General features: G+C 37.8%; 3 protein-coding genes across 4 annotated transcripts; 2 read left to right on the plus strand and 1 right to left on the minus strand.

Moving 5' to 3' along the window:
• Nucleotides 1-3,107: 3,107 nt before the first annotated feature.
• On the minus strand, nucleotides 3,108-7,547 carry LOC125213829 (extra-large guanine nucleotide-binding protein 3-like). Of its 2 annotated transcripts, none has more exons than XM_048114577.2 (9): nucleotides 7,277-7,547; nucleotides 5,744-6,744; nucleotides 5,524-5,661; nucleotides 5,329-5,433; nucleotides 5,070-5,249; nucleotides 4,728-4,902; nucleotides 4,342-4,589; nucleotides 4,058-4,230; nucleotides 3,108-3,877 (listed from the first exon to the last, which is right to left on the minus strand). In XM_048114577.2, the coding sequence occupies exons 2-9, from the start codon at nucleotides 6,710-6,712 to the stop codon at nucleotides 3,271-3,273; spliced, it is 2,595 nt and encodes an 864-aa protein (XP_047970534.2). In that variant the 5' UTR covers nucleotides 6,713-6,744; nucleotides 7,277-7,547; the 3' UTR covers nucleotides 3,108-3,270. The 2 variants fall into 2 exon arrangements, with proteins under 2 accessions (XP_047970534.2, XP_047970533.2); XM_048114576.2 differs by having other exon boundaries at nucleotides 5,744-6,753.
• Nucleotides 7,548-10,711: 3,164 nt separating this feature from the next.
• Nucleotides 10,712-12,808, plus strand: LOC125211198 (Tetratricopeptide repeat (TPR)-like superfamily protein). The gene has a single exon (XM_048110908.2). It carries the CDS (start codon nucleotides 10,840-10,842, stop codon nucleotides 12,679-12,681), a length of 1,842 nt encoding a protein of 613 aa, XP_047966865.2. The 5' UTR covers nucleotides 10,712-10,839; the 3' UTR covers nucleotides 12,682-12,808.
• A 1,048-nt stretch (nucleotides 12,809-13,856) lies between these two features.
• On the plus strand, nucleotides 13,857-17,980 carry LOC125211053 (bZIP transcription factor 16-like). Its single transcript, XM_089066412.1, has 13 exons — nucleotides 13,857-14,092; nucleotides 14,517-14,642; nucleotides 14,727-14,780; nucleotides 14,861-14,935; nucleotides 15,113-15,202; nucleotides 15,304-15,363; nucleotides 15,466-15,635; nucleotides 15,876-15,930; nucleotides 16,240-16,276; nucleotides 16,364-16,650; nucleotides 17,046-17,123; nucleotides 17,209-17,334; nucleotides 17,600-17,980. The coding sequence occupies exons 2-13, from the start codon at nucleotides 14,568-14,570 to the stop codon at nucleotides 17,681-17,683; spliced, it is 1,191 nt and encodes a 396-aa protein (XP_088922538.1). The 5' UTR covers nucleotides 13,857-14,092; nucleotides 14,517-14,567; the 3' UTR covers nucleotides 17,684-17,980.
• The last annotated feature ends 1 nt before the right edge of the window (nucleotide 17,981 follows it).

Raw genomic sequence — 17,981 nt, forward strand, 5'->3', positions numbered from 1 at the left:
CTATAATTTCAAATTTTAAAAAAATGTAAAAGAAAAAAAAAAAAATAATAAAATGCAGGTCTCACTTTCATACATTATTATTATTGTTAGCAAATTAAATCTTATGATGTTTTCTATCTGTATAATAGCGTGCAAACTATACATTTGTAAAATTAATTGTATTAAATTTAATTAGACTTAGTAATTAAACTCTTGAATTCATTCAAAAGTTTTAAAGTGTAAAGGAAATTAAATGAGTAACAGCTAATCAGATATACTAGTAAAAAATACGCGACTGACACTACTGGCTGCTTAATGAAGATCATTATCTAAATGAAATGTGGGTATTTAGTAAAACGTATTACGCCTCTTATTATTTTCGCAAAGTGATCGTGCCCCAAATATTTAGTCAAAATTCAACATTCACATAGTCTCATTTAATCGATGGGCACCAGATTTTTTACTACTATATAAGTGCTCCATTATAAGTCATCAAATTAGACAATGGTGATATACTTAGATATCATTGAGATTGCATCATCCCAATTGCCAACATTACAATTATTTCAAGTAAGATTACTTTATTTGTTTACTAATCTCATCCAAATTTCGGGACTTAATAAGAAAAGCTCATTATACTTGGTTTGTAAGTTTGAGCTACTTTCTGTTTCTGACGGTGGATTAATTAATGTTATTTTAGAATTTTTAGTCCTCAAAAGTCTAGGACCTCTAGGTCTCTCCACTTAGATATACTTAGTGCTTTGAGCAAGAATTATAGTCTAATACTATAAAGTATAATGAGCTCGAATCTTTTGAATACATTTTTGACTACGTATAAAAATATATTATCAATAAATTCGGCTTAAAAGTTCCATGAAAATTTCAAATGAAATTATATATACATATATACTAGTCAATTCTCGAGTATATAACCATCCAATAGATGGCACATGCTACCTCGTTTAATCATTGATAATTACATCATTTAAGTTGTTGCCGTACATATTATAGTATTTCACATTTATTAAAAACTATAGATGTAAGTATTAGTGAATCCAACAGTTGATAAATAATTTGAATTTATCAATAATAATAATAATAAAACGTTATTCTAAATAATACTAGTAACCAACACATTCAACATAGTAACATACATTACCTATATAAAATAAACACTCAACGCTAAATCATCAAGGCGTTAAGCACTCAACGACACATACTTGTGAATACTGAATTAAATAGTATAGTTTGTATTTATATTCAAATACGAATCTAAAATATAGTAAGTATTCCAATTTTAATCCAAATATGAAGTTTTGAATACAAGTGCCGAATGGATTCAAAATTGTTCGATTTGTTTATAGCTCGTCAAAAGAGCCTCAATACAATATAGCACATATTTTTCCACGAAAATAAAAAATAAAACCAAGTCATGAATATGGCGTAAATAAATAAATAAAGGGGGAAAAAAGACTATTCTTTAAGAAAAGAAGAAGAAAATGGTGGCGCATGTCATAACCCATTTTGTAGCACAAACGCGACATGGAAAAAAGTAGTAAATGTTATTGAAATTAATGATTAATGAGAAATGAGGTATGCAAATTAGGATGTCCCCATCACGTACCTAATTTAGTTTGATGTGGATCCAACTCAATTTTTCAACAATAATAAATTTCACATCGAATTTATGTTTTTTAGAAAAAACTTATGAATTCTCCTACAAATATACACTCATGGTTCACTAATCTTATGTATGAGTAAAATTAAATACATGTTACATAACTTTTTTGTTGATCACTCGCTACAAAGGAACAAACGAACAATATTTACCTCTGATGCATATTTTTCAATATTTCAATAAAAACTTAAAATTTACCAAAATTTAAAGTAGCACCCTCCTAAGTCCTACCCTACTCCAAGGTGCAAAAACTCAATTCATAGAATACCCTAATCCGATCAAGGGTGCTCTCATTTTTAAGTTGGGTTTGGTAACCATTAAATTTCGGTGCATAAAGTAGTTTAAAATGTCCAATAGAATTTATTGACACGAAATGAAACGGTAGATTTGGGTAGAATACAGTGCGTGGTGGTGTGAAAAGGACAGTGGACAAATTGGTTAGATTATGTCACGTCTGTTATTAGTTCAAGCCTTGAAAGGCCACTCCAATACAATCGTACAATTATTTTACTTTTTATGCCTGCAGCCTGCATATTACAGAGATGGAAAGAGGGAGAGAGAGAGGGCTGTGATATTGAAGCAGTAGGTGGCAGTAGAGAAACCACAAGTTTAGATTCAAAGTGGATTCCAAATCACATTTGGGATTGGTAGATTTATGTTGAATCATCAGCTGCAAATCATAGTTGGGCAACTAATCTGGAAGCGGCGAAACGGTTGCAGTAGTATTTCAAATATGTGAATTGAATTCCCATTAGGAGCACTAACTCATGCTTCTCTGCTCCCATTATCACTATCAACATTTAATTGCACTCCACCACCAACTTCTACCCAAAATATCTACACTCAAACTGAGACGCACAGATTCGTTCAAGTTTCACTAGATGTATAACTACAGCTTTGGTAATAATGCATGTCATACCCTCCCAACAATCTCCATCATTCTCACATTCTGTGTATGCAGGATATGATCCTTTTCTTACTACTATCATTCATCTCAGTTCTTGGCCTATAGGGTGCCTGCTTCATAACCATGCCAAGACAAGGATATGCTCAGACTAATATTTTTCTTGAAATACATTCAAAACTTTGATGTTTGAGTTTCACTGAAGCTAATTCGTCTAGATGCTTGCTTTTACCAAACAACTCGGTTAAACCAGTTGAGTAATTAAACAATGGAGAAGGTAACATTATACCTTGTAAAGAGAGAAGTGGAGGCTTTATTTCACGTTCTAGCTCCCGCGCCAGCTGATGCTGCAGTAACTGGTTAGATGAGGTTGGTTGCTCAGCCATAGTTGGCGGCCACAGATTGGTTACTGTGATAGTAAAACATACGTTCGAGTGCGTGTGGGCTCCACCGCCTTTTACCCCATTTGTCCACCTAATATTTGAGCTTGCTTTTTTACTCTTTAATTTATTTCATTTTTATATCACTATACTATCATTGAAAATATATCAATAAAATCCCACCATATAACATGTATAGAAAAATGTTACAGTTATAATTGTAATCTAAACAAAAATCAGCATCAAATATATTCACCTATTTACAATCCAAAAGATAAGATAAAAGGAAGAAAAATCACAATCAAGCAGTGGCTGTGGAAAATGGGATTTCAGTCATGTGGAATGAAGGGGGATGAGCTCACATCTGTTGTGCTGTAAAATGAGTCTTCTCCACCACCATAGTAGTTGTCTTCCTTGTCATCGTCCCACCTAACCACCTCCCTCGTGTATTTGAACGCTTCGTCCACTGTAACCCGGTCCCTCGCCCGAGCTTGCCACACGAACAGCTTCCGTCCCGTCAGGGAAGCGTACAGCTCCTTGAACTTCACGGCTACAAAGTAGTAAGCGTGCTGCGCTAGGGACTGGTTGTTGTGCTGTGTTCGGATTGGGGCCACGGGGTTGAAATCCTTGAACCACTCGCACGTCCCTAGATGAACGCGGTTGATCTTCTCCTCAAAGAGATCGTACTTGTTCAGAATCAGCACGAATGGGGTGTCACTGAAACAAGGGTGTTTGACCATCGACTCGAAAAGGTCTCTGCTTTGGATCATCTTGTTCTGGAGCAACTCACTGCTGCCGCTGCCGTCGGGTGGAGCCCACACCTGATCGTAGTCGCTGAGGGCAACGCAGAAAACCACTGCTCGGACGTCCTCAAACATTTCCACCCACTTGCATCCTTCGTTCATCCCCTTGGCGTTCACTCTGATCAGTTGGTACCTAGGATACCAAGAAACGAAAAATGCAGTCGAAACTTCAGATAATCATTCTTGCAAGCATACATACAAGCATAAATTGAAATAAAAGTGATAAATCGATCCATTCATATGGATGCTATGCATTAGAAAGATTCTTCATATCCATAGTGTTTAATGGTATATTTCTTGGATGAACTCTTACTTGGTTGGAGATGGCAACGGGCCATCCAAATTATCTGTGTAGGTTTCTGACATAGGGCTACGATCATCGAGGGAGAACTCCATAAAGGCCAGACCATTCCCTTGCGTGACCCCCTCAGCATAGAGTATATCACGATCAGTAGGTTCGTACTCGTTGCTTGAAATCTCGACAGCCTGTGCATACAAATAAGAGCAAGACGACATCAGGGTAAGTACGTGACGATGATGCTCCAAAAACAAGGCAAGATATCTCAATCTACGACGATAAGAAGCTATGAAGGTTACCCTGCTTAGGAAGTATTCGGTGACATCAGGTAGAGAGGGAAGTTCATCCCTTCGCTTGTATGTCTCTTGTACAGCAGGATCTCTCCAAATTTCTTCAACAAGCGGTGCATACTCCCGTGTTGCAGCAGGGAAGAATGCCTCCAAATCACCAGTGGCAATGATATCGAGGAGCCAGTCAGAAAAATGCTTCAACTTTGGATTGAGCGAATATACACATTGACTGTGTTTGCTGGAGTCAACACCTTCCTCTGCATGGAATCACACTTAATCACAATATTCGAATCACGACGAGAATGTAAAAGTGAGAGAAACCATGAATGTGATAGCAACTCCAATACAAAGAAAACCACACTCAACAACATATAAGTCTTGAGTTATCCAAGTACCTGATTCAGAGATCAGTTCATCTGATCTCGACCCGTTGGTTCCTAATACAGCCTCCTCAAACCGCTCTCGCCCATCGAGCAGAATGCTGAGATACTTGTACATATTGCTTTGGATCATAAGCTTGATTTCCTGTAGTTCTTCAGATGTAAACTTGTTCCCATACAAAAATTTGGCCTGCGAACACAAAATGAAATGGAATAAAGAAGCTGATCAATACGAAGAATAGAAGAAAAATTTATGATGAGCGGAGATATTGAATGTACTTTTTAAGACATTTGAGTTAGTATTTTGTTAAGTTCCAGCTATAGTATCTTTCAAAGAAAATTTGATCCGGATATTACCTGCTTGAACATAGTGCTCGTCCCAGAGCCTGGAAGGCCGAGTAGAAGAAGCTTCTGGATCTTTTTCTGCTCAAGATAATTTGATACTGTAGCATAGCTGCTAGGCTCATCCCGGTGTCCATGAGGCTGACCTTGGGGAACAGGCAAAGAGAACAAGGAAGAGACAAATCGAGTTGATGCCTGGCAAAATTAGATTCAAACCATTGGTCAAGTATTCAAATATTGCAGCATAAATCTAACAAATATCCTTGAAACATACCTTTTCCCATATATTGCCTCTGATATTATTCTGGCCTTCCTCCTCGTAGCGACCATCATCATAAACCCAGAAATGAGTATCACGCGGACATTGCACGTTGGCAAGCTGAGTCAAATACAGCAAGTAAAGAACTTATTGGCGTGTAAATATGCAAACGGAAATGTTTAATACTTTAATATACAAACGCGGACCAACCTTTAGTACTCTCAGCTCAAGTTTGGTGATTTCTCGACCATTCATGTATACCTCAGTGTTCCCATTACTTGCATGAGGACTAAGTTTCCCCGTGAAGTTTAAGTTTGAACTAACGATTTTATCAGGCTTTTCCCCGTCCTGTTATATTAGCATAAGCAATCTCAGATTCGAGGGAGTATTGACATAAATGTGTCAATCGATTTGTAATTCAAGAAATTACCTTTCCCCAAAGACCTGACTCCTTGTCGTACCAGTACACACCTGGCTTCAGTTTCCTGGGTGGAAGAGGGCATCCAAGGAGTTCAGACATCTCCTCAGGTTTCAAAGGATATCCGTTCACAATCAACTGCTCCGGTCGAAGCTGATTAGCTGAGCATTCTCTTTCTGCTCTCATTATATGCTTGACTTCTAAAGGACTCAGTAAGTGTGACAAAACCCGTGAATGTTTACCTAATTTGGCACGGTTGGACTCATCAATGGGCTCGCCAATGCAAGCAACACACTTTCGCCCCTCTGGCATCGACCCCATCGATCTTAGGACACAGTTACTACAATACTTTGCACCACAAACAAGACAGGATTCCTTGGTTTCCCACTTCCCTTTTCCACACCTAAGACAGAATCTAGTCTGTTTTCTCTTCTTTTTTTCTTTGGTCACACCAACATATTCCGGATATACTTGTTTCTCCGCATCTGCCACCCTCCTATCCGACCTATCAAAAGTGTTAAAGGTGACGACTGTGGCCCTCCTTCCTTCATTAGCAGGCTCCCCACGAGCATTACTACGCTGACTGTACGCTGAAGCGGGGGAAGCTGAAGGGGAAGGCGAATACGAATCAGCATTCTGCAGAACTGACACCACGGACTCAGAACTTCCCGACATTCTAGGACTTTGATTAGGAGGACAGGTAACTGTTGCAATACGAGACACAGGCAAACGGATTGGTTCTAGTGCACGAGCCGTCTCACTGCTCACTGAACTTCTAGGTTCCAATTCAGGCTCAGCTACCAAAACTGCATCTGCATTGGTTTCAACGGGTTGTACTCTTGGGAGCTCATACGAAACTGGAGGGCCCTTATACTCTAGCGCTATCGAATAATCCATGCTATCTTCTTCGGGAAAGGGAGCCCCTGGAGGAAGCATTTTTCTCACCATCTCCCTCCAATCCTCACCCCCATTTTCATCCATCTTTTCTCACTCCAATTATCCTAGCAGCCTACCTATACAATCTTCAACCAAGGCCACAGTTCAATTGTATCCCAAAAATCAACAAAGAAGCTCCCCTAATATTATCCAACAATCTATGAAAGGGGCGTAACACGACTTTGAATAATAAAAGAAAACTTCAGGAACTTGAAGAAATGGAGCAGTTAACAGGTCAGCATAATCCATCAGAATTCTTCAAAATGCCATCAAAATTGAAGGAATTCAATAACAGAGACTAATCAAATAGTAACAAAATTCAAGAGTCCAGTAAAGCTGCATAGGCTCGGAGGCAACAATAGTCAAACAATTAATAGGCACATCTAAATCAAAATTATGATATTCAAAATCATACTAAATGATAAGGAAAGGTTCGAGATGCTGTAAGTTGAAAATTTCTGAGTCAGCACCACAAATAAAAGGGAAGCAAACCAATTTCCAACTTTCAATCCATCTCCATTACATGAATCTAATAGGTTAAAAGGAACACACGGGTGCAAAAGCGAAGATGAGCAAAAAATATCAAGAAATGCGTGAAAAAAAATTTACCTTTGTAGAAAGCAGTAGGCTTTATGCACAAAAGAAGAGAGCAAAATACAGAATATCGGAGTTTTGTGAGTGCATCTGAGTAAAGGACAAAGCTTGGGTGAACGAATCGAAGGGGGAGTTAAGGGAAAAGAATCAAAGATCAACAAATAAAGGTTGCTTTTTTAGGCTTTAAAGCAGTGAGAAATTAAGAGGGCTAAACTAAAGCCTAGAAATTCTTTCTATGAAAGAATCCAACCTTTTTCTGAATAGTAGTAGTAACATAAATTAATGCGGCATATGAAGATCATATCTTGCATATACATATGCCGAGATGTGTATAGTTAGAGAGAGAGATAGGTGTGGGTCCCACTTGAGTGCACCAGTTTACAGTGATGACGATGACAGAGTGGAAAATGATAATGATGGCGCGTGGTATTTACTCGCTATTATTGCAGCTGGGTATCTATCTGACTATCTCCATTTTCATTAACTGGTATTAATATTTAATTAAATTTCATATTAGTATTGATTAGAAATATTGTTTAAATACGTTTATAATATCATTAGTAATGAAATGGAATGTATTGATCAATAATAATTATACGATTGGCTATTTCATAAAAGCGACGCACAGTATAACTTTTTTTTCTAAATTTTCATTTTTACTAATAAGGTATTACTCCCTTCGTCCATTAATACTCCCTCCGTCCCAGCTAAGATGACACATTGCTTAGCCGGTACAGGATTTTAGGAGTTATTGGTTAAAGTGTTTAATTGGAGAGAGAGAAGGTGGATGTAGGTATTAAAGTAGAGAGATGAAGATAGATGAATATTTTAATAGGAGTGAGAAAAAGTGGTTGAGTGTATTAATTGGAGAGAGAAAGTTACCAAAAAAGGAAATATGTCATTTTAGTTGGGACAAACTAAAAAGGAAAACGTGTCATCTTAAGCGGGACGGAGGGAGTACAAAATTTAGTTTGATTGAACACGAATTTAGGAAATGTAGCAGAAGGTGAATAGATTATTAGTCATATTTTTATATATTAATTTTATAATAAAAGATATGAGTGGAATATAGTCAGTGAAGTAAGAGGTGAGTCAATTATCAAAAGTAATACTAGTAATATTAAAAAGGAAGATATGATGAATATGGTAAAATGAGATATTTCTAGTGAAAAGAGAAAGTCTGTCTTCAATTTTTCTATACGTAATAGTATTTAATTTAAATGCATGAGCTTTCAAAAATACTTTTATATGGATAATGTAATGCAATATATAGTCATAAGTTTGAAAGAACATGCTATGTGATTCACCTCAAATAGCACCGGTTAAAAGCCTTAAAACTTACTAAGTCCAAGTTTACATGTGCTAATTTGCTACTATATCGGAAGATTATATATATATTTTTTAAAAGAATGATGCGATGCATGACAAAATACAGTGGCTTTACGGTCGGGGGAGTTTATTAAAAAAATATTACTTTTAATTAATCGAAAATCAAAGCACATTGTCAATCATTAAAATATGCATGCTTGTAATTCCAATTTTAATAAGAAATTCGTGTTATTAGTATCATTTTATCTCATCGATTATGTAAAGCGTGGACAAAAACTCGTCGAATTTGACTCACGACTTTTCATAATGCGTTTATTTTTATATCAAAATGCACCATTACTTAAGTTGCGAGTCTAATCCTACAATAATAAATTTAATTATTTTATATGCCGAACAAATATAAGTGTAATTACATCGTGATTACACCTTATTAATAGCCGGTAAACACCGACTTCTAAACTTTATTATTAGTTACCATCATCATGATTAGTCAAACCAATTATAAAAGTTGTTGGCTGACCCATTAAAAACACACAAAAAAAAAAGTACTAGTACTACTATGTGTATTAACTCCCACATACATTTGTGCATGATTATTAAAATTTTCATTGCTGGGGTATAAATAGTATCCTTCCGATCACATGTAAAATTTTGAGTTTACCGTACCCAATATTAATAGTATTATTAAAAATAAAAATTACTAATATGATCTTAGTTGAGGTATAACCGACATTAGTGTTATTATATGAAAAAAAAACGCAAATTAAGCAATCATATGTGACACAATGCTGACTAATTATGTGCGTACGGACAAGCATATCGTTAATATTTTTAATTGTAAATTAATGCCAAAATTCTTGTACTATTAACATGTATTTATATCATAAAAGCATCTGAAAACTGCGGGAAAAAGTAAGCAAAGATTCCAAGATAACTTAATTGCTTATTTTAAGACGTAATCCAATCAACCAAGTGATCATAGTTGGTTGTCAAATTGTCCTTTAGATACCAAAACCCATATTTAATAATAATTGAGCCATAAATACCCAACTACTATGTCTATCATTTGAAAATAATATTCAACCCTCTAGCCGATATAAACAACCAACTAGTCCACATCTATGTGCTACTAATAGTAATAATTCCATTATACATTGAAATGTTAGGTTACATACCAAATGTAAACATTTGGGAGCATTATCTCATTTAATATTGTGTTTTTATTGAAAAAATGTAAACATTTCGGAAGAATCTCTACTATTTACTATGTGGCAAATTCAAATCCAATTGGACCGAGCAATTCAGTTTTGATTTCGGTTGGTCAAGAAATCAAATCGAATGAATTTTCTTTATAAAAAGTAGCTGGTTTAAATTAATATTGCTTCGAATATTCAATACCGAATTAAATTTGGTTTGGTTAAACCAACTATATGCATTTTAGTTTCATGACTCCATTTTAACAATATGGACCACAACTACAAGCCCAAAATAAAAAATATTAATGGCCCAATTGACTACCAAGTTTTTTCATGGTTATTTTTTTTTTAATTCCCAAATCAATGGAGCACTCTTAAATTTGACCATGTAAACTTTCATCACTTTAGGCGAATTTATGGAATAAAGTGCAAGAAAATCATTAACATTTATTGGATTACCATGTAGCCTCCGGGCAGGGACTCCGCATCATGAGAGTAGGAAAATTCCATTAAATTCGATTTTTGGAGCTGTCATCGATTTCGCAGTGCAGCAAATTTGCACTAATCCTAATGCTTAGGTATGTGGTTCACTTTCGTTCTTCGTCCGCATTTATTGACGAGCAATGCATGCGATGATCTTCAGTACCACGAGTTCCGCTTTTAGGATCATTGAACTATTAATTCAGATATACTAACTCCATTTTAATTTTGAGTCGTGACTATAGTACATAAATTTCTCACTATGAATTTGGAGTATAAAAAACAGTATTTGTGGCTTTAAACCGAGCCATGTGATTGGCCACGAGGAGTGTAAAGGAATTCTTGTGGAGCCCACAGTCATGCAATAACATTATCTTATCCACTAATATCTCCGAACCATATGACATGTAAATTTTTCTGGCTGAAATCCCCATTCCAAATTCTTGGATCACATTCAATTCAACAAACACAAATCCCACTACACTTCCAACATTTCCTCTTAATCAAACTCGTAAAAAAATCCCAAAAAGTTGCAAGCAACGACATGATTGCATCAGATGTTTAACCGAGAGCATGGTGGTGGCATACGTGCTGAATCAGCCCCATGAATTCTTAACACACCACCAAACTTATCCAAAAATCCCAGAAACCGATCACCACTCCAATCAGAAGGAGCACGAATGCATCTCCCTGATCAAGAAATGCAAGAATTTGAAAGAATTCAAGCAGATCCATGGCCATGTCTTCAAGCTTGGGCTCCTCTGGAGCAGCTCATTCTGCGCCAGCAATCTCATCTCAACCTGTGCCCTGTCACAGTGGGGAAGCATGGACTACGCCTGCTCGATTTTCGACCAACTCGACGATCCATGCTCATTCGATTTCAACACAATCATCAGAGGCCACACCATGGAGATGAGCTCAGAGGATGCATTGCTTGCATATCTTGACATGCTCGAGATAGGCGTGGAGCCGGACAGTTTCACGTATCCGCCTCTGCTTAAGGCGTGCGCGTCTCTATCAGCAGCTGGTGAGGGAATGCAGATCCATGGACATGTTTTTAAGCATGGATTGGTGGGAGATGTGTTTGTGCACAATAGTTTGATCAATATGTATGGGAAGTGTGGCCTTTTGAGGGATTCTTGCGCGGTTTTCAATCAGATGGAGGCGAAGACTGTGGCTTCTTGGAGTGCTGTCATTGCTGCTCATGCTAGTTTAGGCATGTGGGGTGAGTGTTTGAGGCTGTTTTTTTGTATGATTCGCGATGGCGGGTGGAGGCCGGAGGAGAGTGTTTTGGTCAGTGTGTTGTCTGCTTGCACTCATTTGGGGAGACTGGATTTGGGAAGGTGCATTCATGGCTATTTGGTTAGGAATTTGAGTGGTTTGAATGCTGCAGTTGAGACTGCTTTGGTGGATATGTACATTAGATGTGGGAGTTTGGAGAAAGGGATGTCTCTGTTTCGAGAAATGGTTGGTAAGAATCATAAGTCATTTAGTGTGGCTATATCAGGGCTGGCGAGTCACGGGCGTAGTGTGGAGGCTTTGGTGATTTTCGAGGAGATGATTGAGGCGGGATTGAGGCCGGACGATGTGGTGTATGTTAGCGTGTTGAGTGCTTGTAGCCATGCCGGTTTAGTTCAAGAAGGGGTGAAGTATTTTGAGAGAATGAGAAAAGAGCATAGGATCGAACCAACGGTGCAGCACTATGGCTGTATGGTTGATCTGATGGGGCGAGCCGGGCTGGTTGATGAGGCTCATGACCTCATCAAGGGGATGCCTATGCCTCCTAACGACGTCGTGTGGCGGAGCCTTCTCAGCGCGTGCAAGATCCATCAGAATCTTGAATTAGGGGAGGTGGCAGCTGAGAGATTGATGGAGCTCAATGGAAAAAATGCAGGGGATTATCTGATGTTGTGTAGTATCTATGCACAAGCCGGGAGGTGGGAGGATGTGTCGTTGGGTCGGGTTAGGATGGGTCGTGTGGGAGTAGGCAAGGAGGCTGGGACGAGCGCAGTTTTGGTGGGGGGGAAGCTGCATAGGTTTGTGTCCAACGACGCGTTGCATCACCAACGACATCCTTTGAGGGGCGAGATACGTGAGATGGTGTACCAGATGGAGTGGCAGCTGAGGTTCGAGGGGTACGAGGCAGATACGTCGCAGGTGGTGATGAATGTGGGGGAAGAGGAGAAGAGGGAGAGGCTGAGGGGACATAGCCAGAAGCTGGCTATTGCTTTTGCATTGGTTAGTACTTCAAAAGGGAGTGTTGTGAGGATTGTGAGGAATGTTAGGATGTGTAGTGATTGTCACACTTATACTAAGATGATATCTGCGATTTATCAGAGGCATATCATAGTTAGGGATGGGAATGTGTTCCATCATTTCAAAGATGGGACTTGTTCTTGTAGAGATTATTGGTAAATTTTGATTTTTTTTTTTTGGATGTATAGTTACTATTTAGTTAAGTGTCGTTTGAGTTCTTGTTTTCAAATATTTTCTGAATAATATAGCATGCTGCCTCCTCGTCTTGCCGGGGACGGTCTGAGGACACGCGTTGTGAATGCCCTTAGAAGATACTATTAAGTGGAGTACTATTAAAGAAAAAGAATTTGAGATATTAGTTGAACTTAACGACGTCTATACAGTTTGAGGCACAAATACAAAATGATTATTGATATGAATAAATTGAACTAAGGTTATATTGAAAATTTATAACCTAAATTCTTTTAAGTTCGATAGGTCAAAAAATATATATATTCCCAATCCAATATAACTATTCAAAAAAATTGAGAGAATGGGCCCATTTTAGCTGAAATCATCATTGTAACTTAATTTTGAAACTTCATTACGTTACTTTTGAACTTGGTATAATGTTTTGTTTCAAATGTTTGTGAAATGTGCTTATAATCTATTCCCAAAGTGCACTCATTACTTCATCGCCGTCATTTTACGCCAATATTTGATGGAAATGTATGAAATGATTCTTTAAAAAAAAACAAATGACAAGCAATTTTTTAATGATTTAGTAAGATGTCAAGTGTCTTGATTGAGAAAACATGACTCATACATCTTTTGTTATAAGTATAAAATCATTTTTAAGAAAAAAATCAATTAGGACAGGAAATTCAAACTTGAGCAAAAATAAAATTTAGGATGATTGACCCGAAAAATCATAAATGTGGGATAGTAATATGCTTCTTCTATATTCAATAGATCAAAATTCAAATCAGAGAAATCATTTGATCATTTAAAAAAAAAAAGATAAAAATAAGACTTTTAAGTCTATGTCATGGATAAAATTTAATGATTCCACTAATGATTAATATAAATGCAAGTACTAATAATTAATTCCAACATATAGAAAATCGACAGTTAGGCCCAAATGTACCTGTACAGTACAATCTAATTAATGGGCCATCCGAGTCGGATCCAAATCCATATGGAGCGACCCGGGGAGTGACTCCATCTCAGCCGTTAAACAGTCCACGATTTGGATCCAATCATCAACCCTTAAATCCACGGTGGACACCACATCGGCGCTCTCTTCCTCTCTCTGCAAATCATCGGGACAACGACACAGGTCAGCAATGTCGACGATCTCACAAACCAACCTCTAATTTTCCCTCTCTTCATTCCCCCAATTCCGAATTTCGAAAATTTGCTGAATTTTAGCTTGTTTTCTGATGCCCCTTCCCCTTTGTAGGTGACGTTTAATTGCAAAGTTGTTTGAATTCCAGTTTAGAGTTAGATAGGGAGCGGGATTCCAGCCGTTGTGAAGCTGAGTTGACTCACTGGTCGTATTCACCGTGTTCGAGCTCCTTGTCTATTAGCGGTATAACTATTTTGGAATTATTGAAAGCTTGAATCTTTGTCTTTGACAAGCTCTGTAATTATTTGTGTTGGATTCAATCGCTATCTTTCGGCTATATTCTCGTTCGTGTTTGATTAGTTATAATTTTCCGCGGATAATTGAGAATTTTAACTATTCATTAACTTAGTTGGATTTGGTTATGGCTATTTAGTTTAAGAGTGCGATCAGTATGAGGCTGAAGACATTGGCTGGTGAATGCTTTTTTCTTATAAAACGTTTGAGTGCCTAATCTTAGACGGCCTGCATGTGCTTCGATGGTTTGTTAGAGTCATGTGCAAAAGACATTGGCTTTGTGCATCTGAATTTGTGTCTATCGGAATTAGAATTTTGTTTGATTATTTTCTACTAGTTTGTTAATAATTTGTGTATGACATTTTTGTGGCAGAATGATTGGAAGTGGATACTAGCAAATTTAGAAGTAAGTTTAATTTGAATCATGAGTGGCAGTGATGTGGATAAAACTCCTAAAGAGGGGAAAGAACCAAAGGAGCCAAAAACTCCTTCTGCACAGGTTGGGCATGAACCGTTGGGTCAAAATATACAGTTTTGTTTGTGTTTTTGTTAATTAAAATGTTGGTAATTTTGGAATTCTCAGGAACAGGCATCTTCTGCATCTGGTCCAGTTCCGGCAGATTGGTCTGGGTTTCAGGTTAGCATCTTTTGAGAGATACTCATATAGTCTTCTTTCCATTGTTGATATGGACATAGTAACTTTGTTGTTTTTTGCAGACATATTCTCCTATGCCTCCACATGGGTTCTTAGCATCGAGTCCACAGCCACACCCCTACATGTGGGGAGTTCAGGTATGAAGTGCAATTTGGAAATTCTGATAGTCTTTCTTTGCCAAGAATGATCTGTGTTAAGCACTCCTCTCTTGTTAAATAGAACTTGACTTTGCTTAGCTTTTATTGCTGTTCAATTCTTGGTCCATTGTAAACATAGTTCGTTGCTTAGTTGCATGCTTACTCTGGTCTTTGCAGCAATTCATTCCACCATATGGCACTCCACCACATCCATATGTCGCCATGTATCCCCCTGGGGGCATATACGGCCATCCAACTATGGCTCCGGTATTTCCTTACTGGCATCCTTTTCTTTTTTTCTTTTCAGCTGCATGATTCATGCTGTCCAGAGATACTCATAACCCTTCATTTTCATTTGAAAATTTTAGGGATCTTATCCTTTTAGTCCTTTTGCCATGCCTTCTCCTAATGGTATTGTTGAAGCCCCAGTGAGTCATCTCGTTTCTTCTTCTTCTGCGCCCTCTCTCTCTCTAATGTATCCCCAGTTATCCAATAAACTAATCAGAAATGTTTTCCAAATGTATATATAGTGCAATGTTCAAGGAAACATGGAGGTAGATGGAAAGTCATCTGAGGGAAAGGGGAAACTGCCCATCAAAAGATCCAAGGGAAGTTTGGGCAGTTTAAATATGATTACAGGGAAGAATGATGAACCTGGAAAAGCATCAGGTGCCACAGCAAATGGTGTGCACCCTAAAAGGTAGACTCTTTAGTTCTCACAAACATTTCTTTCATATGGTAGATATTTGTATTCTTTATTCTCTTGTTTTTTACTTATTTTGCCTCGAGGTTCTTTTAATTGGTTGTCTTTCTCATTTCTCATGTTCTAACTTTTAATCAGCGATATTTCTGCTCTCATACATTTTTATGACATAAGATTATTGGTGCCTTTATTATGCATCTTTGTCATCTCAATGCATTCTGCTGTTCAAATGTGCAGTGCTGGGACTGCAAGTGAAGGTTCTAGTGAAGGAAGTGATGAAAATTCTCAAAATGTAAGTTTTATTGTAACTGTCGTCACTAATTTCATGCAATGATTAGGGAATGTGTGCTATTTGTTTAGGGGGAAGATACCAAAAAAAATGCTGGAAGAAGAGAATAGATTTTTGTTTGAACTCTGTCTGCCTTTGCCTGTCATGTCATGCTTGATATATTTTTAGCTAAAACATACGGCTTGTCGAAATGTGTCTTCTATTGTTGGATAACCCATCTCAAAATTCTCATCTTGGCAAGTTTATTGATCAGATCACTCTTATTTTACATCCTGTTAATCAGTTAATTGAATTTTTGGATACATATTACAGGAATCTCAAGAGAAGTCTAGTGGCAGGCCAGATTCCGGTGTGTTTTTAAGGAGTTCTCAGATTCTTTTCTGCAAACTCAATTTCACTATGATCTTTCTTTGACCCCTGTGTTATTTCGCAACAGCTGAACCACCTCAGAGTGGTGGTGCACCTAATAATTCTCAAAATGGTACATCTCATGCAATGGCAAATCAAGCTGTGGCTATGGTGCCAATGCCAGCACCAGCAGTAGGAGCTGTTAGTGGTGTTCCAGGCCCCACTACCAACTTAAATATTGGAATGGATTACTGGGGTGCTGGTCAGTCATCTGCTATGCCCGCAATGCGAGGAAAGGTCCCTGCTACTCCGGCAGCTGGAGGAATTGTCGCTACAGGATCACGAGACAACATGCAATCACAACTTTGGATTCAGGTTTCCCTTTGTTTATATTTTTTGGTTAATACTGTCTTCTTGTTGAAATGGAACTACACGGGTTAGTTTAAATAGATAGTACTAGTTTAAACTCATGAAAGAAGATGCACCTTTGATTTCTTTTTCCTTAGGGATTCTTTCAGCCAGTAATATGGCTTTGTTCATGCATAGTGGCAACTTGTGATTTGTGACACTGCAGTTTCATAGTTGTCGCACGGTGTGAAGGATATTTCTAAATGTATTGCATATTTAATTTAATCTCTTTAACTTTGATCAATCGTCTAAACTCTAAACTTTAGTTACGTATTTAATGAGGTTTTGCATCAGTGTGGTCGCTCTTTTTAATTTAATATTTTCCAAAATTTTGACTATCTATATGTTTACTGAGAGTTCAGGATGAAAGGGAGCTAAAAAAACAGAGAAGAAAGCAGTCAAACCGGGAATCTGCTCGTAGATCTAGATTGCGCAAGCAGGTCACTCCCAGTTCTGTCCCTTTATATGGTATTGATTAAGGGTTCGAGTATTTAATGCTGTTTATGGTTTATTCCTATTGAACAGGCGGAATGCGATGAACTGGCCCAGCGTGCTGAAGCTTTAAACGAGGAAAATGCAACACTTAAGGCTGAAGTGTCACGTATGAAGAGCAAGAATGAGCAACTTGCTGCTCAGAATGCATCTTTAAAGGTATTTCCCGGTTTTTAATCAACAATACATCAAATGTTTGTTCATGGGTTCATGCTATTATATCTTTTTGGCACTTATTAAGCTTAGAACTGGCAAAATGCTATTAGCTATTGGTTTCTCTTTCCATAGTACGATAAGTATTATTTCCATTGGGAAAAGTGTGCTCATGTGGGAAGGGGATCGAGAGTGTAGAAGTATTGTTCTGCATGTCTGTGCTTTTCCGATGATTCTATCTTCTGATGGAGTGGGTATATTGATTTAACAGGAGAGACTTGGCGAAGTTAGTGGCGAGGAAGATCCTAGGTGCAGTAGGGACGAGCAACGGGCAAGAAACAACGATGCCCAGTAATCTCTGGCCCCAATTTTATTGGTGTTGTTGCTGAATTAGCTTGATCTAACTTTCCATGACAGGGTAGCTGATATTTACGTAGTATGTAGCTAATATTCGTCAACGCTGACCGTTTTAATTTGGATGCCATCGGTCATTCTCGCCGTGGCCAGTGTTTTGTGGCCAGGGAAGGCAGGTGGTGCGTAGAGCAGAGCTCGTATATATGCTTTACCCCCAATTCTGTGAAAAGGTGTGTATTCTTATTAATTTGTATGTTGCTCACAAATGGTTGGATGGGAAAAGGCTAGTATTATTGCAT

Source organism: Salvia hispanica, chromosome 3 (genome assembly GCF_029641045.1).
Source record: "Salvia hispanica isolate PSC_SH4W2 chromosome 3, Shi_PSC_v1, whole genome shotgun sequence".
Classification (NCBI taxonomy): Eukaryota; Viridiplantae; Streptophyta; class Magnoliopsida; order Lamiales; family Lamiaceae; genus Salvia; species Salvia hispanica.